This window comes from Oncorhynchus tshawytscha, linkage group LG16 (genome assembly GCF_018296145.1).
Source record: "Oncorhynchus tshawytscha isolate Ot180627B linkage group LG16, Otsh_v2.0, whole genome shotgun sequence".
NCBI lineage: Eukaryota > Metazoa > Chordata > Actinopteri > Salmoniformes > Salmonidae > Oncorhynchus > Oncorhynchus tshawytscha.
This window is the reverse complement of record NC_056444.1, coordinates 21,258,369-21,285,629: the sequence shown is the minus strand read 5'-3', so window position 1 is coordinate 21,285,629 and position 27,261 is coordinate 21,258,369. Positions and strand designations below refer to the sequence as shown.

Genomic DNA, 27,261 nt, shown 5'->3' with positions numbered 1-27,261 from the left:
CTGGATGTCCTTTGGGTGGTGGACCATTCTTGATATACACGGGAAACTGTTGAGTGTGGAAAAAATGTTTTTGACACAAACCAGGGAGCCTGGCACCTACTACCAAACCCCATTCAAAGGCACTTAAATATTTTGTCTTGCCCATTCAACTTCTGAATGGCACGCATACACAAGCCATGTCTCCATTGTCTCGAGGCTTAAAGATCCTAGAAAATCTATGCACCCTCAATCATGAGAAAGGAGAATAGGTCACAGCCTATAGGTGAGCAGAAGTGTAGACGCTAAATGGTTTCCATTGGAAATTATACTATATATCATTGTGATACTGTATGTATTTTAGTCTTGCGTTGCTACACTCCATAGTCTTGTCTTCACTGTGCCAGGAAGACTGGAGATCAAGGTTCAGTTGTATTAGAGCAGTTTAAAGGGCATCAATGTCCACCAATTCAAGCATGATTATGTCAGTGGATGATAACAAGCTCTGTTAAATGTTAACTTGCCTGGTTGTGTCAGTCTTTCCGTCAGACTAACCTAACTGTGGATTGCACGACAGAAGCATGTTTTCAGCTCATCAAAGAACTGGCCAAGGAGGTGAAGGATATCAGTAAGGTATGACAATATTCACAATCACACATAAACACACACTGTCCCAGTCATGCATTACATCAACAACAGAAAATACTAAGTCAAGAAGCTGTTCATTGACAAACTTTGACATATTAAAAAAATACAAACCTCCACATCAAGACTGTTACCACAGGTGATATGAACAGATATGGCTGTACTTCCTTCCTTGCAGCATGCTCAGAAGAGAGTGGTGATAGAAGAGGTAACTGCATCACTTCAATAGCAGCAGGAGTCTCATTCTGGAGTGGTCCAAGGAGCTGAACCAACTAACCCGGGTGAGCAGGCTAACTGGGCAGTTACAACAGAAGGAAATAATTGATTAAACCTTAGTGGCCATGCACCTGTGTTTATGTATTTACATCATGATTGCTGAGAAAGTCCCTGTAGTATAAGGTTTGTGTCATGGGTCAGGTGGTCAAACATTTTACATGGTCCTACTCATTCAACAGAAAGGAGCACACCACTCCGAAGCTGCAAAATATTTGGAATTCAGATCAGCCAAAAACAATGTTTTTTTTTAAATAAATGACCCTCTAAATAAACTAGCAGAGTACACATGCAATTTAATTCTGGGTTCCAAATTTAAGGAACGTTGAAATACAAGCCAAAATTCAAGGTAGACAATTAGCAATTATGGATAACTGAACAAGCAGATCTTTACCATCAAACTTTAACATAACAGATGCAATCATATTTCATGAAGCACGTGGATTGTTACCAGTGATTAAATGAACAGATTATATGACAATGGCGTTTCTACCTAGCTTGTAGCATGCCCGGAAAAGAACATTGGAAAAAGCTGTCACTCCACCACCTATCAGCCTAGAGAGCAGCAGGAGTCTCATCCTAAATCTGTCCAAGGTGTTGAACCAACTTGAACCAGTATGCAGGCTTAAACATACCATACTGCCAAAGGAGATCATTCATTGTCTTTGACTCCCAGTTCATGTAGTATTTACTCAAGTGCTGTTATAGATTTGGGTCTGCTTTATATCTGGACCTCATATCTCATTTAATATACAGGTAACTGCCAAAATAAAGGAAACACTTGAGTAAATGATGGATACAAAGTACAGTGCATTTGGAAAGTATTCAGACCCCTTGCCTTTTCCCACATTTTGTTACCTTACAGCCTGAAATATCACATTTACCAAATGTTCAGACCCTTTACTCAGTACTTTGTTGAAGCACCATTGGCAGCGATTACAGCCTTGAGTGTTCTTGGCTATGACGGTACAAGCTTGGCACACCTGTATTTAGGGAGTTTCTCCCATTTTTCTCTGCAGATCCTCCCAAGCTCTGTCAGGAAGGATGGGGAGCTTTGCTGCGCAGCTATTTTCAGGTCTCTCCAGAGATGTTCTATCGGGCTCTGGCTGGGCCACTCAAGGACATTCAAAGACTTGTCACAAAGCCACTCCTGTGTTGCCTTGGCTGTGTGCTATGGGTCGTTGTCCTGATGGAAGGTGAACCTTCACCCCAGTCTGATGTACTGAACGTTCTGGAGCAGGTTTTCATCAAGGATCTCTCTGTACTTCTTTGCCTCGATCCTGACTAGTCTCCCAGTCTCTGCCGCTGAAAAACATCCCCACAGCATGATGCTGCCACCACAATGTTTCACCGTAGTGATGGTGCCAGGTTTCCTCCAGATGTAATGCTTGGCATTCAGGCCAAAGAGTTCAGTATTGGTTTCATCAGACCAGAGAATCTTGTTTCTCATGGTCTGAGAGCCCTTTGGGTTCCTTTTGGCAAACTCCAAGCAGGCTGTCGTGAGGAGTGGCTTCCGTCTGGCTACTCTATCATAAAGGCCTGATTTGTGGAGTGCTGCAGAGATGGTTTGTTGCTAATGTTTCTTTGCTACCTGCCAACTTTACAGTTTTTACCTTTTTTAATTACCGTTTTATATTTTTCATTCAACTTTTTCCCCCGGGACGCTTTATCTGGACATGGTTCTACACGATCTCCACCAGCCGAAGCTAAGTAGTAACTGACTCGTTGCTTAATGGGGAGATGCCTTCATCATTGCAATCTACAGGAGAACGAGGATAGCTGTGCTGCAAGCCCAACTTCAGACGCAATCGTAATTTTAAGTGTAGGAAGGGATGAAACGGCGTCTGTACCACCAATAAGTACAGATACTAGTATAAATCCCCTCGCAGCCGGACAATTTTCTCATGGCTTCTGGAAGGAAATGCTAAACCGGTGTCGCTCATTCAGCTGACAGAAACTTTCAACCGGTTCTCCCCTTTAAGCAACGAGTCAGTCAGTCTTCTCTGTCCTCCACCCGTTATGGGGTCTGAGACGCCGAAGCCTCTCACCATTGCTCTGACAAATTGAACAACCTAGTCGTCAGCGACTCCATTTTTTAATTTTATTTTAACCTTTATTTGTCAGTTAAGAACAAATTCTTATTTACAATGACGGCCTAGGAACAGTGGGTTAACTGCCTGTTCAGGGGCAGAACGACAGATTTGTACCTTGTCAGCTCAGGGGTTTGAACTTGCAACCTTCCGGTTACTAGTCCAACGCTCTAACCACTAGGCTACCCTGCCGCCCCACATTACCCGTATTACACTTCAGTGATGAGCTCTACAGCAGAGTCTCACGACTCAATCGCTGGTTGAAACTGTTTTCTTTTCTTTTGTAAAAAAAATGTTTTTTCCCTTTTTCTCCCCAATTTTGTGGTATCCAATTGATTTAGTAGCTATTATCTTGTCTCATCGCTACAACTCCCATACGGGCTCGGGGGAGACAAAGGTTGAAAGTCATGCGTCCTCCGATACACAACCCAACCAAGCCGCACAGCGCGCATCCAACCCGGAAGCCAGCCGCACCAATGTGTCGGAGGAAAAACAGTGCATCTGGCAACCTTGGTTAGCGTGCACTCCGCCCGACCCGCCACAGGAGTCGCTGGTGCGCGATGAGACAAGGATATCCCTACCGGCCAAGCCCTCCCTAACCCGGATGACGCTAGGCCAATTGTGCGGACCTCCCGGTCGTGGCCGGTTGCGACAGAGCCTGGTCGCGAACCCAGGGTCTCTGGTGGCACAGCTGGCGCTGCAGTACAGCGCCCTTAACCACTGCGCCACCCGAGAGGCCCTGAAAACTGTTTTCTGCCCCTCTCAAAAGATAGAATTATTAGATAATTGGCCCTCTTTCTGGGACTCACCCACAAACGAGACCAAGCCTGGCTTGCTAAGGAGTGACGGAGGGTTGCTCTCATCTTATCTATGAACATAGACAGGGCTCTAACTCCTCTAGCTCCACAATGAGATAGGATGCAGGCCGGGCTGCAGCCTGTTAGCCACCCTGCCAGCTGTGGAGTGCTAGTGGAGTCTGCCACTAGCACAGTCAGTGTAGTCAGCTCAGCTATCCCCATTGAGACCGTGTCTGTGCCTCGATCTAGGTTGGGCAAAACTAAACATGGCGGTGTTCGCCTTAGCAATCACACTGGAATAAAGACCTCCTCCATTCCTGTCATTATTGAAAGAGATTGTGATATCTCACGTCTCAAAATAGGGCTACTTAATGTTAGATCCCTCACTTCCAAGGCAGTTATAGTCAAGACGTTTGTGTTTTTAATGTAAAATGTTTTTGTTGTACTGTATGTGTGTTTATAGTTTTGTTTAATGTTTTGTTAGTGTATGTAAGTTGTTTTGTCTGAAACATTGTTCCCTCTGTTGCTATTGGACCAGGTCTCTCTTGGAAAGAGATGTTATCTCAATGAGAAAAAACCTGTATAAATGAAAATTTAAAATAAAAATTGACTGAAGTGTTTCCTTAATTTAGTCAGTTATCTGTACATTTATGGAAAATATATTTGAATATTATTCCAATGTAGACCTTTTTAGAGGCACTTTTTTAAAATCTATTTCAATAGTACTCTTATTAGCCTTTTTAATCACTGTGAGTTCTAGAGTAGACCCATGTTATAATATCAAAACGTAAAAATAAACAAAGTTTTTAAAATTTTGGCACAATTCATCTTTAGTTTGGGATGGTTTAAATTAGACTTTGCGACAATTCTGATTTGATTTATTAGGATCCCCATTAGCTGACGCCAATGGCAACAGCTAGTCTTACTGGGGTACAACACATAATTAAAAAAACATTATAGACAAAATACTTTACAATTGACATACACTTAAGAACATGAACATTTAGTGTGTGTGTGTGTGTACATCTGTCATTTACACATGCATGTCCGTACATACACACAACAAGTAGGTCACATGGGGGAGAGGTGTTGTGCTGTGAAGTGTTGCTTTATTTGTTTTTTGAAACCAGGTTTGCTGTTCACTTGTGCTATATAAGATGGAAGGGAGTTCCATGAACTCATGGCCCTGTATAATACTGTATGTTTTCTTGAATTTGTTCTGGAACTGTGAAAATGTCTGGTGGGGTAAGTGTGTGTCAGTGCTGTGTGTAACTATGCAAACAATTTGGAATTTCCAAAACATTAATGTTTCTTATAAAAACAACAAGTGACACAGTCAGTCTTTACTCAACTCTCAGCTAATAGAGACTGACATGCATGGTATTAATATTAGCCCTCTGATTACAGTGAAGCGCACGACATGCCACTCAGTTCTGGGCCAGCTACAGCTTAACTAGGTCTTTCTTTGCAGCACTTGATCATTTGACTGGACAATAATCCTGATAATATAAAACTAGAGCCTGCAGGACTTGCTTTGTGGAATATGGTGTCAAAAAAGCAGAACATCTCTTTATAGACAGATCTCTCCCCTATATTCAGGAGTGCTCCAATGTATAAATAAATATTTTGAAAGTTCAAAACGAGTAAAAGTTTATGAACATTTCATAAATGCATTCCTATGTTGTTGTGTAACTAGCATACTATTGGTGATGACATAATATTGTGTCAAAAGAGTTTTATAGCGAGTGATGCGATGCTAGTTTGGCTATTTTAGCTAGGCTAACATTAGCTAGCTAGCTGAGCTAGCACCAAAGCTAGCACAGTATCCAGATCTTCCCCTTTTTCTTGTCAACTGCAGTTTCAGATGAGCATCACTCATTTGAGTCAGTGTTCACCTTATTGAAAAAGTAGCTAGTGCCCTTAAGGTACCAATGCAAAAGAGGAGAAAAGTGCAGAACATAACATGTTTGGGGGATTGCAGGTGGACTGTAAGTTAATTAATGAATGGCTACATAACTTGCTGGCTAGCAAACTACACAATAGTTTCACAATTCACAATAAATGGGCACTATGTAGTCAGCTAGCTAGCTATACCTATTGTCAGTAAATACTGCTTTTATGAGCTAAATGATGTATCTAATTCATGTTAATAAGCTAACCACATCATTGTTAAGGCCAGCCATTTTTGTCATATGATAATGGTATTTGGTAATAGGATTATGGCAGGGTTCAAAGACAGGCAATAGAGAGAGTGAGAGAGAGAGAGCACCACCCACATTGAGGCAGGGAGAGGACGAACAGATCATCAGGTGAGAATTTGAGTTATAAGGCACTCAGTTCAACTCCTCATTTTTGCTGACTGTAGCCCGTGCTATAACAAAACAGTTGTTGCCTGCATTTCATTTGGTTGTTTTGGCAGGGTTCAGAGACAGTCAGTAGAGAGAAGGAGAGCACCACCCATGTTAGGGCACAGGGAGAGGACAAACAGGTTATCAGGTGAGAATTTGGAATATGAGTTACAATGCAGTCTGCTAAAGCACTTTGCACAGAAATTTACACCGCACACAGATTGGAACTATCGGTTCAGCTCATCATCTTTGTTGACAGTAGCCCAAGTGCTATAACAAATGTTGTCGCTGCATTCTGATTTCATTTGGTTGCCATGGAGGTTGACGACGTAACAACAATAAGACAAAGCAGTCTGCCATATCCACCAGGAGAAGCTGGATACCATAGATAGGGAAACAATATGCTAGAATGTCTTTTCTGGCAGAAACAGACGTAAAAAGGTATTTGATGCATTTAAGTGAATTGAGACTATAGATCTGACCCTTCTCTTTACCACTAGACAGACAGTGCATTCGCAAAGTATTCAAACCACTTTACTTTTTCTACATTCTGTTACGTTACAGCCTTATTATACATTTATTCCCTTGTCAATCTACACACAATACCCGCTACACAGCTATTTTCAGGTCTTTCCATAGATGTTTGAACGGGTTCAAGTCTGGGCTCTGGTTGAGACACTCAAGGACATTCAGAAACTTGTCCCGAATCCACTCCTGCATTGTCTTGGCTGTGTGCTTAGGGTCGTTGTGCTGTTGGAAGGTGAACCTTCGCCCCAGTCTGAGGTCCTGAGCGCTCTGGAGAAGGTTTTCATCAAGGATCTCTGTACTTTGCTCTGTTCATCTTTCCCTTGATCCTGACTAGTCTCCCAGTCCCTGCCACTGAAAAACATCCCTCAGCATGATGGTGCCACCACCATGCTTCACGGTAGGCACAGTACCAGGTTTCCTCCAGACGTGACGCTTGGCATTCAGGCCAAAGAGTTCAATTTTGGTTTCATCAGACCAGGTTTCTCATGGACTGAGTCCTTTAGGTGCCTTTTGGTAAACTCCAAGCGGGCTATCATGTGTCTTTTACTGAGGAGTGGCTTCCGTCTGGCCACTCTACCATTAAGGCCTGATTGATGCAGTGCTGCAGAGATGGTTGTATCGGTCGTCTGATGAAGAAGGATCGGACCAAAGCGCAGCGTGGTAAGTGTTCATGATTTTTATTATCACTGAACACTAGAACAAAATAACAAAGTGAGAAACGAAACAGTCCTGTCAGGTGCAGAACACTAAACAGAAAACAACTACCCACAAAACACAGTTGGGAAAATGCTACCTAAGTATGCTTCCCAATCAGAGACAACGATAGACAGCTGTCCCTGATTGAGAGCCATACCTGGCCAAAACAAAGAAATTCCAAAACATAGAAAAATGAACATAGAATGCCCACCCAAATCACACCCTGACCAAACCAAAATAGAGATGTTCTGGGATTCATCCAATGACATTGAGGAATGTACCACCTCAGTCATCAATAAGTGCATTTACGGCGTCGTCCCCACAGTGACCGTACGTACATATCCCAACCAGAAGTCATGGATTACAGGCAACATCCGCACTGAGCTAAAGGCTAGAGCTGTCGCTATCAAGGAGTGGGACACTAATCTGTATGCTTATAAGAAATACAGCTATGCCTTCAGACAAACCATCAATTCAGGACTGAGATTGAATCCTACTGCACCGGCTCTGACTCTCATCGGATGTGGCAGGGCTTGCAGACTATTACGGACAACAAACCCATTACGGACTACAAACCCAGCCGCGAGCTGCGCAGTGAAGCGAGCCTACCAGACGGGCTAAATGCCTTTGATGCCTCTTCGATAATCACTCTCCCTCGCTTGGGCAAGGGACATTTAAGGTACACTCGGATGTGACGATGTAAAATGTAATTCAAGGGCTGAGGCTTTAGGGCCGAGGGCTGTCTATTTTGAATTTGGACTGCAGCCTAGGTAGGAGGAAGTCAAACAAATGGGTGCTTAATGGCGTGTTCAAAACAACTGCAAACTCTGAAAAATACGAGGTAAAATCATGACGCCAGGGATCTTAAGGTCGGAAATTCGGAGCTACCGAGTTCCCGAGTTGGAATTTCCATTGGAATTTTGGAGTTCCGAGTTCCCACTTGGTTTGAACGTAGCAAAAGAAAGTGCATTAGTGTCATGGCAGCAACATTCACTTCCGGTTTCACGATTTTGCCAACATAATTCAAGTCTGCGGTAAAATGCTTTGTATGTGAAATCTAGAATTTGTGCATAGTGCATAATGTTAAAATAATGTTACAAAATTATAACTAAATCTGGGAAAATAACTAGTACTTTATATAAGACACATAATTTTATAAGGTGGAGCACATTGAGAAATGGTTGGAGCTTAAGTAAATGAATGTAAAGATCATAATATTCCATAGACCCTATTAATCTAGTCTATGTATGGTGTTATTTCTTGAATGACTGTCATCTAAATACCCAGCAGCCCTTTCTACTCCACCCATCCCTTTAGTCCCAATGCAATACACTGTAAGACTATAAATTACATATTAGCTTATAGGGGAAAAAATTATTATATGTGCTGATGTAAAGGTGGGGTTGGAAATGCTTAGTAGGGTCTGTAGAATCTATATATGGTGTCATTTCATGGGGCTTTGAATAATACTGAGTGTTGCTGGCCTTTTACTGTGGTCAAATGGCTTAAAATCGGGTGCCTGGACACTATACGGTACCAATCTAGAGCTGTACATGAAAATAATTTTTTGTGCAGATGTAAAAGTGGGGTGGGGAGTACAGGATCTGTAGAATCTATATGTGGTGTCATTTCATGGGGGTCTGATTAATACGGAGTGTTGCTGATCTTTTACTCAGCCCATTACATTGGCCACAGCACATTACACATTGGCTTATAGAGAAAAACCTATTATATATTCTGTTGTGGAGTACTCAGAAGGGTCTGTAGAATTTATATATCAGTGGAGGCTGTTAAGAGGAGGATTGCTCATAATAATGGCTGGAACGTCGCAAATGGAATGGTATCAAACACATGGAAACCATATGTTAGATGTTGTTGATAACTTTCCACTTATTCCCCTCCAGCCGTGCCCGTCCTTCCCAATTAAGGTGCCACCAACCTCCTGTGGTATATATGGTATCATTTCATGGGGCTCTGAATAATAGGGAGTGTTGCTGGTCAAACTTTTATTTTTTTTGCTCTATAAATCAATATGTATTCCATATACAGTTGAGGCCAATGGAATAGGTGGAGTAAAAGGCCAGCAACACTCGGTATTATTCAGAGCCCCATATAATGACACCATATACATTGTACAGACCCCACTAAGTATTCCCTATAATACTTTTACTGCGGCACCCAGAATAGTTTTTGCTCTATAAGTCGATATGTATTCCATATACAGTGATTAGCATTGTGGGCATTTATTTTTTACCTCGGAATATGTTTTAAAAACCCACATTTAATGAAAATGTCATTTAAATATGAGCAAATATGAATCATTGTTATTATTTAGAGAATAACTTTTCTTATATCATGAATAAATACATGTTATTTATTGACACGTTTCTACTACTATGCTGGGGACTTTTATTTTGAAAAGTTTCAAAATTCCGTGACCCGGACATACTTTTTTTATGCTAGGTGGAGGGGAGTCATCACTAGGGTCCCAATATCTTTTTAAAATTAAATTCAAATAAAATGTGAAGGGAGGCAGAGTGATTGAGGGCAAAAGGTTGATCAGTAGGAAAGAGTCAAAGAAGTGAAAGCTTATCAGTGCTGTTGAGGTTTGAGAAGGTTTCTCCTGGAAAAGTAGATTTGATTCCTTAGTTTCAATGTCAGAGGATTTGGCCCATCTCCATTGCAGTGTTTAAAATGCCAAAGATGGGACATGTAGCTGTTCAGTGTAAAGGAAAGAAAAGATGTGCCAAGTGTAGAGGGGAACATGATTGGGGTGAATGTGGGAGCAATGTGAAGGTTTAGTGTTGTAATTGTGGGAGGGAACATAGTGCAGCATTTGGTGGATGCCAGGTGTAGAGAGAGGCTCAGAGATATAAAAGCAGTTATGATGTATCATATGCAGAGGCTGTATGACTGATTGGTGGAACTACAATGCGGACTGATGGAGCTCCCATGGCTGCTACTGTAGTAAGTGGACCTACTGACGGGTTGGTGCTTCTGCTGGTCCTGGCATGGTTTCCAGACCTGTTCAGAAATCTTGCACTCATGAACGTGCTGTGTCAAAGGACACTTTGATAGTGAATAAAGTTAACTTCATAGCTTTCACTGGTAAGGTTATCAACACGACTCGGGAGGGGGAGGATGTGGTAGAAGTTAGTAGGGATGTATTTGTTTTTTTCATTAGATTTTCTTAGTAGTACAGAATTTGGCAGACCATGATTGATTGCACACTAAACAACAGTTGTTTAAGGACTGCCATGATATCATAGAAGAAGAATCGAAGAACTGATAGAAAGTGCTTTACGTTGCACTCATAAAATGGCAGAAGTGGATGGTATGTTTGCATCAGATGGCATGTCGAGTCAAGATGAGTGTGAGAAGAATTGGATTACAGTGGTAAATCCAAAAGGAAATAAGAGAAGTAAAGTGGAAGTGTAATCTACTAATTCCATGCATAGTTCTGATTAGTTTTTGGTTGGAGTAAGGGTTTTGGGTCGAGGTTGTGGGAGATCCGTTTGAAGTCGCTATTAAAATTGTGGATGCGTTGGATGAGGTGGCGTCGATGAGAGTAACAAGAAGTGGGCTTATTTCGTTTTTTTGTATAGATTTTTTTAATTTAACCTTTATTTAACCAGGAAGGGCTCATTGAGATTAAAATCTCTTTTTCAAGAGCACCCTGGCCAAGATAGGCAGCACCAAGTCATTACAAAACAATTACAGACAGACGACATGAAAAAGTAATCTAGCAAAAACCATTGAATTAACAAGAGTATAAAACAGCAAATTAAAAACATTGACAGGTCAGGGAATCAGCCTCAAAATCCTTCATCAGTGATTTAAAAACACCAATCGGGACAAGTTCTTCCAGAACTATATCTATGGAACAGAAAGAGCGTGCTCTGCGACTCAAGAAGATGGATGTGGATTGGAATGTGTCGTGTGGATCTAGTGGTTAGAGCGTTGGACTAGTAATCGGAAGGTTGCAAGTTCAAATCCCCATGCTGACAAGGTACAAATCTGTCATTCTGCCCCTGAACAGGCAGTTAACCCACTGTTCCTAGGCAGTCATTGAAAATAAGAATTTGTTCTTAACTGACTTGCCTAGTTAAATAAAGGTCAAATAAAAAAATCTTCGAAGTGGGGCGCTTATCATGGTGTTATCTCTGAGGTGGCGCTAGAAGTAAAAGCAAAGAGTTTATGTGAAGAATTCAAATCAAATTGTATTTATCACATGCGCTGAATACAACAAGTAGACCTTACTGTGAAATGCTTAACCAACAATGCAGTTCAATAAATAGTTAATAAAATATTTACTAAATAAACTATAGTTTAAAAAAAATGTAATCAATCAAAAAGTAACACATCAAATGTACATAACAATAACGAGGCTATATACAGGGGGTACCGGTACCAAGTCAATGTGTGGGGTTACAGGTTAGTTGAGGTCATTTGTCATGTGATAATAAACAGCGAGCAGCAGCAGTGTAAAAACGGAGGGGGGTCAATGTAAATAGTTATGGCTTGGGGGGAGAAGCTGTTAAAGAGCCTTTTGGTCCTAGACTTGGCGCTCCGGTACTGCTTGCCGTGCGGTAGCAAAGAGAACAGTCTATGACTTGGGTGACTGGAGACTTTGACTATTTTTTGGGCCTTCCTCTGACACCGCCTAGTATATAGGTCCTGGATGACAGAAGGCTTGGTCCCAGTGATGTACTGGGTCGTACGCACTAGTCTCTGCAGCGCCTTATGGTCAGATGCCGAGCAGTTGACATATCAGGTTGTGATGCAACTGGTCAGGATGCTCTGGATGGTGCAGCTGTAGACCTTTTTGAGGATCTGGGGACACGTGCCAAATCTTTTCAGTCTCCCGGTGGAAAAAAAAGTTATGGACACCAAGGAACTTGAAACTCTTGACCCGCTCCACTTCAGTCCTGTCGATGTTAATGGGAGCCTGTTCGGCCCTCCTTTTCCTATAGTCCACGATCAGCTCCTTTGTCTTGATCACATTGAGAGAGAGGTTGTTGTCCTGGCAGTGTGTCTGACCTCCCTATAGGCTGTCTCATCGTTGTCGCTGATCAGGCCTACCACTGTTGTGTAGTCAGCAAACTTAATGATAGTGTTGGAGTGGTGCTTGGCCACGCAGTCGTGAGTGAACAGAGGGTAGAGGAGGGAGCTGAGCACGCACCCCTGAGGGGCCCCAATGTTGAGGATCAGCGTGGCAGATGTGTTGTTGCCTACCCTTACAACCTGGGGGCGGCCCGTCAGGAAGTCCAGGATCCAGTTGCAGAGGAAGGCGTTTAGTCCCATGGTCTTAGGTTAGTGATGAGCTTTGTAGGCACCAGGTGGGAAAGGGTAGTGTGGAGTGTGATTGAGGTTGCGTCATCTGTGGATCTGTTGGGGCAGTATGCGAATTGTAGTGGGGCTAGTGTTTCTGGCATGATGGTGTTGATGTGAGCCATGACCAGCTTTTCAACGCACTTCATGGCTACCGATGTGAGTGCTATAGTGCAGTAATCATTTAGGCAGGTTACCTTCGCTATTTCTTGGGCACAGGGACAATGGTGGTCTGTTTGAAACATGTCGGTATTACAGACTCGGCCAGGGAGAGGTTGAAAATGTCAGTGAAGACACTGGCCAGTTGGTCCACGCATGCTTTGAGTACATGTCCTGGTAATCCGCCTGGCCTCGCAGCTTTGTGAATGTTGACCTGTTTAAAAGTCTTGCTCACATTGGCTATGGAGAGCATGGTGGATGGAGTGAGGAAGTCCACTGTATCCGTTCCACAGTTTTTTGATGACGAGTCTCTCCCTTCCTTTTCACGTTTATTTAGGTTTTATGAGATTCCCTGTGAGAGCTTTCATGCCCAAACCCATGCAGTGTTATAAATGCTAAATATTTGGTCATGTGTCAAGTATATATATCATATGCCAGCTGAGCCTAAATGCTGCAGTTGTGGTGGTGAAGACAGATGTAGCAAGAATAAGGGCTGTCCAGTAGATTCTATCCAGAGCTGGTGAGAAGAGTGGAAGAAAGGAGTGAAGTTGAAGAAGTAATGGTAGTAGTAGAGACACCAGATTATATTCCTTGTCAAAAGAGGGATTCTGACATGTTGCATGTTAAGGAGGTGAACTTTGTAGTTTATTGCATTGATTATCAACTGTAGAGCGCAAACAGAGAGGGAATCTGAGAAAATAGGCATCATTGGGATTGCGCTGAACCTTTTTTGGGACTCAAGGATTTTACTGCAGAGGCATTCCAAGGAATCCTGTCAATTAATGTTCCAACCTCACAGGCACCTGAGCCTGTTCATGGATGTGATTTGGACTGTGACTGTTTTTAAAATGTATTTTTTGGTCTTTTGTATGATTTTGGGTCCCCCATACAGTAGGTGGCAGCAATACACCAATAGGTGTAGTCTGCCATAATACTTTATAAAAGAAGCACTACTCTTTGTTTTCGTTTTACGGTCTTACAAATGTTTAAATCGCAATGTTTGCAAGGAAAATAAACTTTGGAAATTGACAAGTAGTCAGTGGATTACCTCAGCATGCTGATTACAATAGACAGCATTTGAATAAATTGTTGTTCACGCTAAACTAAAGCTACCTGGCTAACATTCGAAAATGTCCTGCAAGCCACAGCTGAAATGAAAACAGAATGACAAGCCTGGGTGATAAACTCCGCTAATACGGTAAGTAACTTATTAGTTCTCTTTAGCGAATTAGCTAAGTTTACTATTAGCTAGCACGACGTAAACAACTGACTAGCAAACGTTAGCTAGCTAGTCTAATTAGTAGCTACTTTAGCTAACTAGCCAGTACCCTTGCCTTGTAATACGTTCTCACTAGATTATACATCTAACACCTAGCTAACGCTAGATACTTTATACTGTTTTTGATTTGCTAGCTAGCTGGCCGTTTTCGTTTGTATAACTCGCTGTGCTTTCTAATAGTTGACAGGCTAGCTAGTTACGTTACTAGCCAAGTAAAACGCAACTCCACGATGTAGCGTTAGTGTTCACGGAGACGAGAGGGCGGAGTGGACCTCCTCCGACTACATCGAGTCACCCGCTGTCAGTCGATATGAGGAAACAGTCCGTGGATGTATTTGTTTAACGTTTTATTCAAAAGTATAGATTTCAGCAAACAAATACACGCAGCTACAGAGGGACAAGTACACGGTAAGGGTTTAAAGGTCAACTCCGACACTTTCTACATTTGCTTTATTATAAAGTATTTACTGATGTCCTGAACAGTTTTAGTGTAATTGTATGATTTCATGTCTATTGACTGTTTAGTGATGAGCAAAACCAGAAATTGCTTCTCTGTTACGTTTTTTCAGCAGGATCCCTGAGATGACTAATACAATAAATTATGGTCGGTCATTTTCATCTATATAACTTGGGTGTTAAAGGTCAAAATGAAACAGTGGTTCTAGTGTTTTACTCATGTATTCTATGTTATTGAGAAGCTTCCCAGGAACAGAGTACACTTCATTTCATGAGGATAGGACTTTGCTGAGATTTTTATTTTTCAAGTGAACAGAAAATATTCAAAAGGTCGCAGACTGGTCAATGTTAATCCCAAATCAATAATGGCACCAAATTCTTAATTTTAACACGTTTTGTCCAATATCTCAAGATAGTTTGGTCATATTGTTAGGACATTTTCAAGGCTGATGTAGAACACATAATTGATTCAAATAAAAGTAAAATGTATTAAATTAAATTGCAATATTATGGAAATGTGGCACTTAATATGCAAATGAGTCCGTATAGAATACATAGGTCTACTGACAGTAATTTAAGACAAATAATTTAAGGTAGGGTGATCATGCACTACATGGCCAAAAGTATGTGGACACCTGCTCGTCGAACATCTCATTCCTAAAGTCATGGGCATTAATATGGAGTCCCCCCCCTTTGCTACTATAACAGCCTCCACTCTTCTGGGAAGGCTTTCCACTAGATGTTGGAACATTGCTGCTGAAAAGTTGCATTCTAATTGCATAAGTTGTTACAAACTCTGTTTTGCAAAAAGCATGAATATTTGTTAATAATACTGTGGCTTACTTCTAAGGTAAGCATAAACCAGAGTTGGCTGACATTGTTATGTTTGGTGTTGATGAGTTACTCTAGTGATGGGAGGATAAACGGCATTGTTTCCAGCAAATAATTATCCTTGACTGAGACAGTGATTTGCCTCGCAGTTTTGTTTAAAGATAGATGGAATACATTTTCAATTCACTGGTATTTAGCAATGTTTTTATCGATTGTAGGGCTGTAATCACTGCATTCTGGTAGAATTAATAAAACCATCAAACACAAAATTCGCTGCTGGCATAATACAGCCTGACATAATGCTGCCTCTGACCAAGAGCGTTTTACGTCAGCGAATGGCGTCAAGCCAACAAACACTCCCTCACACAGCTAGCATCTCATCATGAAAAAGGGTGGTGCCAATCCCTAATAACCCATACACCAAAATGTAGCTACGAAGTTCTACTTGGTGACAGGCTATGTTTTTTTATGTGTCTCTGAAAACATCTGAATGACCGAAGGGGAAACATTTTACCTTTTATATTTCAGTCCAATGACATCTGATGAACGTAAAACCTCAGGACTTTCCCATACTTGTTGGCAATGCAAAGTCACATCGATCTTACTCTGCGATGGGTATTCCTCACTCTTACCAAAGAGCAAATTTGAACACATCAACACACCGATTTCACGGGTTTCATAAAAAAGACTGTCTCACAGAATTGAACGTTCTAAGCACGGCACTTACTTTACATTTGGGCTCCTATCACGAAATATCAGAATATACAATATTTCGAGTTTTAACAACTTCAACATTCATGTTTTCAAATTATTTATGTATTTTGATGACTACATTATTGACATTTTAGTGAAAATGTATTTGATCACTGCTGTTTTTTGTAGAATTCTTGCATATTGTCCATTGTCGAATATCGTTTAATTAAAAAAACACATGTTTTTACATATATTGCGACATACACTGAGTGTATAAAACATTAGGACCACCTTCCTGATATTGAGATGCACCCCTTAGGCCCTCAGAACAGCCTCAATTATTCGGGGCAAGATGTCAAGCGTTCCACAGCGATGCTGGACAATGTTGACTCCAATGCTTCCCACAGTTGTCAAGTTGGCTGGATGTCCTTTGGGTAGTGCACCGTTCTTGATACACACAGGAAACTGTTGTGTGAAAAACCCAGCAACACTGCAGTTCTTGACACATTCAAACCGGTGCGCCTGGCACCTACTACCATAACCTGTTCAAAGGAACTTAAATATTTTGTCTTGCCCATTCACCCTCTGATTGGCACACACACAATCCATGTCTCAATTGTCTCAAGGCTTAAAAATCCTTCTTTAACCTGTCTCCTCCCCTTCATCTACACTGATTTGAAATTAATTTAACAAGTGACATCAATAAGGGATCATAGCTTTCACCTGGTCATTATGTCATGGAAAGAGCAGATGTTCCTAATGTTTTATTTACTCAGTGTAAATAACACCATAGTACCCTCCAAGCTCGTCATCAAGCTCGAGACCCTGGGTCTCGACCCCGCCCTGTGCAACTGGGTACTGGACTTCCTGACGGGCCGCCCCCAGGTGGTGAGGGTAGGCAACAACATCTCCACCCCGCTGATCCTCAACACTGGGGCCCCACAAGGGTGCGTTCTGAGCCCTCTCCTGTACTCCCTGTTCACCCACGACTGCGTGGCCACGCACGCCTCCAACTCAATCATCAAGTTTGCGGACGACACAACAGTGGTAGGCTTGATTACCAACAACGATGAGACGGCCTACAGGGAGGAGGTGAGGGCCCTCGGAGTGTGGTGTCAGGAAAATAACCTCACACTCAACGTCAACAAAACTAAGGAGATGATTGTGGACTTCAGGAAACAGCAGAGGGAACACCCCCCCTATCCACATCGATGGAACAGTAGTGGAGAGGGTAGCAAGTTTTAAGTTCCTCGGCGTACACATCACAGACAAACTGAATTGGTCCACTCACACAGACAGCATCGTGAAGAAGGCGCAGCAGCGCCTCTTCAACCTCAGGAGGCTGAAGAAATTCGGCTTGTCACCAAAAGCACTCACAAACTTCTACAGATGCACAATCGAGAGCATCCTGGCGGGCTGTATCACCGCCTGGTACGGCAATTGCTCCGCCCTCAACCGTAAGGCTCTCCAGAGGGTAGTGAGGTCTGCACAACGCATCACCGGGGGCAAACTACCTGCCCTCCAGGACACCTACACCACCCGATGTTACAGGAAGGCCATAAAGATCATCAAGGACATCAACCACCCGATCCACTGCCTGTTCACCCCGCTATCATCCAGAAGGCGAGGTCAGTACAGGTGCATCAAAGCTGGGACCGAGAGACTGAAAAACAGCTTCTATCTCAAGGCCATCAGACATTTAAACAGCCACCACTAACATTGAGTGGCTGCTGCCAACACACTGACACTGACACTGACTCAACTCCAGCCACTTTAATAATGGGAATTGATGGGAAATGATGTAAATGTATCACTAGCCACTTTAAACAATGCTACCTTATATAATGTTACTTACTCTACATTATTCATCTCATATGCATACATATGCATCCTTATGTAATACATGTATCACTAGCCACTTTAACTATGCCACTTTGTTTACATACTCATCTCATATGTATATACTGTACTCGATACCATCTACTGTATCTTGCCTATGCTGCTCTGTACCATCACTCATTCATATATCCTTATGTACATATTCTTTATCCCCTTACACTGTGTATAAGACTGTAGTTTTGGAATTGTTAGTTAGATTACTTGTTGGTTATTACTGCATTGTTGGAACTAGAAGCACAAGCATTTCGCTACACTCGCATTAACATCTGCTAACCATGTGTATGTGACAAATAAAATTTGATTTGATTTGAGTATTAACTGGTTATAAAGTGGTGGAATTGTCCTTTTAAGAAGTATCGACCTTCGACGACTCGGTGTAGCCGGAGATACAGTACACACAGTCTCGTCTCCGCTCAACTCCGTTGATGTGAAGTACATGGTGGAGTTGAGTTTTACTTGGCTGGCCAGCTACATGGTTGGAGGAGTAAATAACAGCCTGTAGTTTGAAGTGCCTCTCCCACGAGTTAATGGTGTTTAAAACCACACAACATCCCTTGGATCGGATGTTGAACTGTTACTCACATTGTGCCACGTGTGTCTTGCAGATTGAACGGGACTCCTTTATTCTTCACAGAGGTGATGTAGCTATGGTTTCCATTCTGAGTTTTCCATTTGGGTTTACAGTAAACAAATTCTCTCTGTCATCTTGTTTTAGAAGAACACACACAGTAGACTATGTCTCTGGAAATGTCTAAATACTGCTTTGGTTTTGTGTTTCAGGGACCATGATACCCTGCAACTAGTGATCTCAATATGGAGTTGTACTGGTACATGTAAGTAGCTAGCTAGTTGCATTTCTATTCTACATATTTTGCATTCACTTCAATTCACACGATGCAGTAGGATTTGATGGATAGAATTACAATGTGAACAACATTAACTTCAGCATAAGACATTATTGCTGCTACTTCTCTCTCCTTTCTGTTTACCTTCAGAGTGGTCATCGTATTCATCATCATCAAGATCTTCTTCTACGTGTGCTGGTACCGCTCACGTCAGAGACAGCTGGCAGCGTACCTCAACAACCCTCGTAATGCCCAGATAGTCATCGTGGGAGGGAGGGCCTATCTGCATCAAACGTGTGAGAGACCGAATGTAAGTAGCAGTGGTTCTTTGACATTTGTGTTATTGGGTCATCAAACCAAGGCCATGGATTGACATAATACAAGGCTGATTATGTGCAAGTAATTGTATACCAATTAGCAACCAATTTGACTAGGTTTGGGGGGAGGTGGCATCCTGTCTGCAACGTGGTTCTCAGGCACACATTCTGAGAAAATAGTTTGAGATGCAGACCTACTAATTCAGGTTATTCAGAGACTAGAATCACATTGTTTTGTTCCAGTCATGCGCGGGGAAGCATATCATATTGACTCTAAGTAAAGAAGAAGAGGTCAGGAGGGTGGCTAAAGGTTGCCCTTTCAGAGGTTTGTGAGTTGGTGGGTTGGCAGTTTGTGTTCCTGAAAGTGCTTGTGGTTTTAGATGGGTTACTTTCACTCAGAATGTCTGAGAATGGGAGGCTTTCTCACTGTGTCGAATACTCAGCTTCCCACCAGTGGTGTTTAACAGCAGGTTGACTCTTTGTTTAGTAGGTGTGTATGCTCATGTATATGTGTATCAGTAGTCTGTGTGTTTGTGTGTGTTTGTGTGCACGTACGGGTGTGTTTGTGTGTGAGACAGTGCCCTTGCTGAAACGTCAGGGCTCTGGAAGGTCTCATGGCTTTGTGAAGCAGTGCAAGGGCTACAATGGATGTGTGAGAGCCAATGTTGGGGTAGGTTTTTCTACCGGTGACTGTCCAGCACTTGTAAAATCTAACCCAAGCTTGTGAAAGTCTCTGAGCCAATAGGAACAGCTAAGATGGACGGGGCAAGAGAAGTGCCTTAGAGAAGAGGACGGACCACCACGCTATACATCTTGTTTCCTGGAGTTTTCAAAGTGACATTCATGGAACTTCTGCATTCCTTTGTTGTACTGGACAGGGACTTCTCCCTAAACATCAAGTGTTGCCATCTGTTGTGGTTTTTTTGTCCTCTGTGGACTAATATCTCTGGAACCACTGACCCGTGACTTTGATGTTTTCATAGTTTTCATAGTCTGGGAGAAGACTTCAAAACCAAGGTTGCGTTATAGAAACTGACATCAGCCCTACTTCCAGTACATTCTGCCTTTGTGTTCTGCGGAGGTTCTTAGAACACGTTTAACAGCTCTTCGTAGAACACCTGGAAGTAATGAATCAAAACCCGGCTCAAACGATCTATGAGGGAACAAATTCAACATCTCTCTCTCCGACTCCTCTGCTGTCCCTTTTAATAGCGCTCAGAGCGGTTCCATACTATCCTGGCCTAGGTCTATATCCTTCTGATTGACTGGATAGAAAGAGCACCGTTACGTGAATAAAGGACTGCAAATGCTATGTTACTCAAACAAGTGTCTCAAAGTTTGTCAGGGCCCCAAGTCGTTAGGCTACTCAGAGCAAGTAGTCTCCTTTTTGTATTGTTACAAACACCGGATAGGTGCAGTGAAATGTCAACATGCACACCATAACAATTGTGCTTTATTACCGTCCTTGCCTTTTGCTTTACTGAATTACTATAGGTCCCCCTTGTCTTCCAAGTGAGTTTTTTTAAGCTATTTATAGCGTAGCTTTCTCATGGCGGAAATGCCCCAATTCTAAGAATGAGGGCTGTAGTCATTAAGGGGAGATTCCAGTCACTAGCTAGCTCTTCTTGGAAACTCTCCCCAGTAATGACACTACTGTGTGCTTTAGTATCTCTGCCTTTGATCTGATTTGAACATTTGGTTTGAACAGAAGCCTGTTCTGCTTTTGATTGTGAGTGTATTTGGACTCGAAATGAAACGGCTCTACAAGGAAGCCAAGTTCAAATAACTGGAGATTTTTGTACAGGATGAGCAAACCTTACAGTTCTGTTAGGCTGAAATTAGAATTAGGGATGCACTTTTCAGTCAATTTTACAGCCGACTAACCGACTCTCATTAACTGGTCAACAAACTGTAAAATAAAATCTAAGCAGTAACATGACGTGAGCAACAGAAAATACTATGCATGCACAGACATTTGTAATTAGAATTGAAACAGGCTTGCTATTGTTGCATATCACCTTGCAGTCAAAAGGCTATAGCCTATTATTGAACATCCAACTCCTGTAATGACCAGCTAATAAAACGTGCCAAAATGCAATTCGTGCGAAAGCACTGTTCTAAACAATGGGAGTTGATTGAGAAATAAAAATAGTAGCTATTTTTAATTGTGGCCATCAACTGTTTTTAACACTCGATTTTCATTCATAATTATTTGTTGCGCAATGACTGGGCTTACAGAAGCCTGTTTCACTCCAGTACTAGCTTTTTGAGAACAGGTGATAGGCTATTCCGCTCCTCAAACTAGGCTCCCTATGCTGTGAGCATGTGATAAGTAAGATGCATGGCGACAAAGAAAAATACACGTGCCAATTTGAATTCCAATAAATGATGCAAATGAACCTATAGACCAATAAGCATTATATAGTTTTCGCCCATTAACAGTTAACCGTTAACATGCCTAACTAGAATGTACGAATTAGAATGTCAGGCAGAATGTAGCTGTGCTCAGAACTGAACCCAGGTAAAGCTGAGTGTTCTAACCCTGTGATTCCACCTGGTCCTTTTCAGACACCCCAGTGAGCAGCTTGAATGATCTGTTGCTCTCCATTCCAAGCCTTTACTGCCTCACTGCTTTAGTACCCCTCTCTGGCTCACCTCAACCTCCTTCTCTTTTCTGTTTGCCACCCCGTCTCCTCTTTCAGTCTTCTAGTCTAAAGCATGATACTCCCTGTTTAGATTGTAATGGAATGTTCAGCAAGGAGGCCCCCGAGCCATCCATAACTCCAGCAGGCAGGCAGCAGCCTCCCCGAAGGGCTCTGGAGACAGGCCAGGGGGAGACCAGAGACAGTGTGCGTCCCAAATAGCACCCTATTCCCTATAAAGTGCGTTACTTTTGGCTGGGCCCCATATGGCTCTGGTCAAAAGTTGAGCACTATATCGGGAATAGTGAGCCATTTAGGGCGCTGCTTGAGGGGGAGGGAGAGAGACTGGGAGATGCAGGGTGAAGATTCTGTCTTTTGGCCGCTAGTGAGCTTTTGCTTCTGTTTAGCTTGTGTTTATCATCACACTCCAGTTGAGAATGAAAGTGTGCGTGTGTGTGGTATTAATTCCTTTTCTCTTTCTCTCTTTCTTTCTTTCTCCCCCCCAATCCCCCAGACGTCTATCTGGCCCAGTTGGTATGGGGTTCAGGATGAGGAGTCAGTGGGCGAGCCTTCCACCTCTCTCCCCCCGGCAGCATCCTTCTCTCACATGGACATGCCTCCACCATATGAAGCCGTCTCTGGAGGTAACACATACAGGATATGGTGACGAGACACAACTGCAGAAAATTGGTCATAGAAACACCACTTAAAGTCGTACGTGTCTTATCTAAAGAAGGGGCTAACATTACACTTAGAGTTGAGGGCTTTTCTCTCACAAATACTACAGCCTACTCAAGATTGCATTGGAGCTACTTAATAAGGCTACCGTAAGCCTGTCTTCACCACTGTTTAGCTCACTTAGCTAACTCCTTCAGAGGGGTTGTTCATTCTGCCATCCTGGTGCTGAGGTCTTGAGCCTTGAGGCAGCAGCCTTACAGACCACCGGGACAAACAGGGTTATATTCATTAGTGTATACCGTTCAACATGTTTTGGAACAGAAAACATTTTGCAACAACAACAAGTTCCCTACTGGACAAGTTGAGGTAGTCCCTCCCCGTTTCTGTCTGTGCGCGTCGTTTTGGTCCCTCGTGAACACAACCCAGGAGAGAAAAAGCACACATCTCCCAGTATAAAAGCACTGCTTGGCTGGCCATCTGGTACCACTGCCAAAAGGCTTGTTTTAGGCCCGTTACAGCCACACTGCTGCCAAAGATCCACCATCTTACCCTGTTGAAAGGAGTGATTACTCACATCCAGCCATAACACAGGAGCTGGATACAAAAAATGACTCATCGTTTGCTCTTCCCAGAAGCTCTCTTTAGTGACACAATTACATCATTATTTCTAACAGCATGGTCTTCGTCACATTTAAAAGGGGAGTGTTCTTTCCCTCATATCCCAGTCACTATTGCCATCAGTGGTTCCTGACTACAGTAGCAGGCAAGATGTAAATCAAATCAAATCAAATCGAAGATGTAAAGGAACCGAGCTCTAGTAGCCCCATTTTAAAATGAATGAGGACTTCCCTGCTTGGCTGTACTGTCACTTAGATCTTCAGTGCTTAGATCACTCACCCTCAGTGATTGTGTGTGTGTGTATCAAAGACACCTTTACCCCTCAGATCTCTCCATGATCACAGAGCCTCCTCCACTCACACATGTAACTGATGTCAGTGTTAAACCCACACACTGGTCCTGGTACTGTCCCTTTCCTTGTCATAAATACACTGTCAAAAGTACCTTATTTTTCCCTCCTCCTCCTGTGTGGCTAGTGTGTTCTCCTGTCACTGGGTTGTTGCCCGGCGTTCTAGCGCTCAGGAGTGAAGTCTCCTCTAGGTACAGATCTAGAATCAGTTTCCCCTCCCCCAATTCTAAACTTAACCCTTAGTGGGCAAAATGCTAAACTGACCCAAGATCAGCATCTAGGAACAACTTTACCCTAAACCGGTTCTAGCCAGCTCACTGAACAGTAACAGGATGTGGTAAGGGAGGATATGAGTCTGTTGAGTGGTTACTTCCTCCTCTGATTTCGCAAACTATATTCTCTAGGACAATGCCAAATAGAGGTATGTAGAAGTTGTGTGTACCCAATTTTTTTTTATTCCAAAGTACTGTAAACTTCTATTAATAACCCAGACATTTATTTGTTTCAACTGCCGAGTTGGCCGGTACGTATGGGAGGCTGTCGTTTAATATCACTCGAGGTGCGGAAGTTCCTCTACAGCTACTGTAATTAGTACGTTCTGTCACCGGTGGCCCTGTGAAATATTTAAGACCGTGGTTGCATTTAGAACGCACTGCAAATGTTACAAAAGGGGAGAACTGATCTTTTTCCCCCGCTGCTTACAGACAGACTTGTGTTTTCACATGCAGGGATCAATCATTTGATACCAGGTGGCAATGCTGTGACATTCTACTGGAGCAGACAAGTCAAATTTGTGCATGTCATTTCACTTTTTTGACCCGGCGCTTATAAGCGGACAGCATTTATTTGCTAAAATTAAAAACGATGCCCAGCATTTGTTGGAGACTTGAGTTTTAAGAATGTTTGCCGACCATCGCAACATTCTTTACAGTTTCTTTTTTCTTTAGACTGCACACAGATGTTCATGGCGTGGCTCTGTATTTCTGCTTATTGACCTCTAACCTCTGACCCCACAGCTGATGACCTGAAACCTCCTCCATATAGTGAGGTTGCCCAGAGTGACGCCATGGACACTTCTCGCCCCTCCCACCACGCCCTTCTCCCTCCCCCTCTGTCTGAGGGTGGAGACTCTGCTAGCATCATCAGCGAAGCCCCGCCTCCATACACCCCCCAGCCCCAACCGGCATGAGGGCCCTGTCAACTCCAGCCAATCACACTCGGAGGACCGACCCAGCTAGACCAATCACGAACCCTGATGCCAACCGACTCTTTACCTCCTTTCCAAGTGCTGTCCTCCTCCCTGCCTTCTCACCTCAGCGATCCCTGCCAGCTATGCTCACTCACTAAACCGAGAGGGCAGACTGTTGGTTTGGTTTTCTAGGTTTTAAAACAGTTTTCTATTTTCTACTGTTTGAAAGTGATTTGTTGTGATGAAGAATATGATAAATAATAAGATATAATGTTGTGGAGTTGATGGGGAGTTTGACTGCTGGACAACTCTTCCCTCTGGAACACCCCACTGCATCATGGGAACAAGAGAGAGAGGGCTAGAGGGAGTGATTTACACAACAGCCAGCAGTGGAGAGGATAAAGGCAACAATAACGTCCAATATCGTCCAATATCCAATGAGTCCAATGACGGCCTTTAGTGCTGCGTCCAGACACCCATTCCAGTGTCCCCATCAGAGTTCTATACTAAGCACCTTCTCAGAACGGATTTAAAAGAGACTATTCTGTAACATCCAACAGCATTTGCCTTAGAGATTGAGAGAGATCAATGCATTTCCAAGAAATCTACGAGATGAAAGAACCATGTTGGAAAAATGTAGTGGTTGAATGTGATGATTATTGTACAGTCACAGAACAATAATGATCGCTAACATCTTCAGTCCATCGGAGCTCCATCCCCTCTTCACTCTGTCAGTGGCTTGGTTATGCCATTTTGGCTATTCTTATGTCATAACTGTTCTGTTATTGCGTCATTCCAGGGTCCAGGAGTTGTTTTTTCTGACCAAAAACTCTGGACCTTAAAGTTTAACTAGGGTCCAGTGTAATTCCTAACCGTAGTCATATCCATTCATTGAAGATTGCTGCTGTGTCAATGCAGTCTGTGGGGTTACAGTAAATATGTCCCAATTACAGTGAGCTCCAAAAGTATTGGGACGGTGTCACATTTGAGTTGTTTTGGCTCTGTACTTCAGCACTTTGGATTTGAAATGATACAATGACTGAGGTTAAAGTGCAGACTGTCACCTTTAGGGTGTTTTCATCCACTTCAAAATGACACAATACATTATTTACCATTCATTTCTGTTGGGCACCAAATCATATGAAACGCAACTAAAACAACCAGCAAATGCATCCAACAAATTTGTAGTCACAAGCTTGATGTAGTCATTGCGTGCTGTGAATATGGGACCAAATACTTAACTTTTTACAACTTTAATACACATATAAGTGAAATAGTCCCAATATGTTGGGTCCCCTAAAATGTGGTGACTGTGTGCAAAAAGTGCTGTCATTTCTAAACGGTTCACCCGATGTGGATGAAAATACCTTCAAATGAATGCTCACTGTCTGCACTTTAACCTCAGTCATTGTATCATTTTAAATCCAAAGTGCTGAAGTACAGAGCCAAAACAACTCAAATGTGACACTGTCCCAATACTGTTGGAGCTCACTCTGAATCTCCTTCCTCCCAAAGTGTGCATTTGTTCATTACCCTTCACTGATTTGAAGAAAATGACTGCTCTAAGTTGGTGGAAACTCCCACTAGCCATGCCTCCACCAATCCAATGCTTTTAGATTTGTAGCAAGTAGTGAGCGAGTGCACACTTCAGGAGAAAGGAGATATTATTGGGACGAACCGTTAGTATCCCAGCTATCTGGTTCCTTCCTTCCCTTGGCTGTAAATGGATGAGCTAACAGGCCTGATCATGATGACCTTTCAACAGGTTTTTGGTGTGTTTACAACGACAAACAAACAATAACAATGTTGTAAAATGTGTAGTAAAGAATACAGGGGGAACCTGGAGGAAGTAATCTAGGGAAGTAATCTAGAGACCCATTTGAAACATAACTTTAAGCATAGAATAGAAAGGTTGCCGATGAGTTTAAAATTACTTTAAAATATATTGTTATATGATATGATTATGATAATCTTCCATTTTGTGGTGACAAATCAGTGTGTGTCTGTCCCAGATTCATAACCTTGCCACATGCATTATGGAGAGTTTAACCCAGTTTGATTCTGCATTTCTGAGACTTGATTTTGTTGTTGGGTATTCATACATTTTGGGGATTAATCAATTGTACATTAAACATATGATTACATTCATATCTCGTTTCTGGTGTTTGTCTTTTCACAGCGTAAATACATTTTTTCACCGTAGCTAGGCTTCCATCCAATTGGTGACTGATTTTACTGCGGATATTCTATATCCCCATAAAAAAATATGCACATTTTCCAACCAGAGAAGTTTCCATCAAATTGACTTCTGGATAAATGTCTGTGCTTGATGATGTAGTGCACATAAAAAAAACAACTTTTGCTGTTAAATGGGTTTCCAACGTATTTTAAACTTGACAGAGCTGATATAGTCATGTCTTGATATCTGGAAACTCCCTTTGGTGACTGCCATTTGTCAATTCCAGTGTTATGAGACTGATGGTTTCTTGATAGAAGTCACCTTGTCTGATTTACATGGCTATCAAAACATCACCCAGGGTAAGCCTACACGAAACACAGCCCTTATTTTAAGTGTTTCTAAAATCCCCTGTTGGAAAAATTAATGGTGGAAAAATGATTGGA

At 42.4% G+C, this 27,261-nt stretch overlaps 1 protein-coding gene across 4 annotated transcripts; it reads left to right on the top strand.

Moving 5' to 3' along the window:
• The first annotated feature begins 522 nt into the window (after positions 1 to 522).
• On the top strand, positions 523 to 26,787 carry si:dkey-118j18.2. 4 transcript variants are annotated; one of them, XM_042298969.1, is made up of 7 exons: positions 523 to 609; positions 800 to 902; positions 18,607 to 18,637; positions 18,782 to 18,834; positions 18,997 to 19,156; positions 22,320 to 22,449; positions 24,467 to 26,787. In XM_042298969.1, exons 4-7 carry the CDS (start codon positions 18,815 to 18,817, stop codon positions 24,637 to 24,639), a joined length of 483 nt encoding a protein of 160 aa, XP_042154903.1. In that variant the 5' UTR covers positions 523 to 609; positions 800 to 902; positions 18,607 to 18,637; positions 18,782 to 18,814; the 3' UTR covers positions 24,640 to 26,787. The 4 variants fall into 4 exon arrangements, with proteins under 4 accessions (XP_042154903.1, XP_042154901.1, XP_042154902.1 ...); XM_042298968.1 differs by lacking the exons at positions 523 to 609; positions 800 to 902 and adding exons at positions 14,370 to 14,530; positions 14,692 to 14,726; XM_042298967.1 differs by lacking the exons at positions 523 to 609; positions 800 to 902 and adding an exon at positions 13,767 to 14,041.
• Positions 26,788 to 27,261: the final 474 nt, after the last annotated feature.

Coding starts and splice junctions, on each gene's coding strand:
- si:dkey-118j18.2 (XM_042298969.1), top strand. CDS start 18,815: ATGGAGTTGTACTGGTACAT. Junction 18,835..18,996: donor ATGGAGTTGTACTGGTACAT/GTAAGTAGCTAG, acceptor GTTTACCTTCAG/AGTGGTCATCGTATTCATCA. Junction 19,157..22,319: donor AAACGTGTGAGAGACCGAAT/GTAAGTAGCAGT, acceptor CCAATCCCCCAG/ACGTCTATCTGGCCCAGTTG.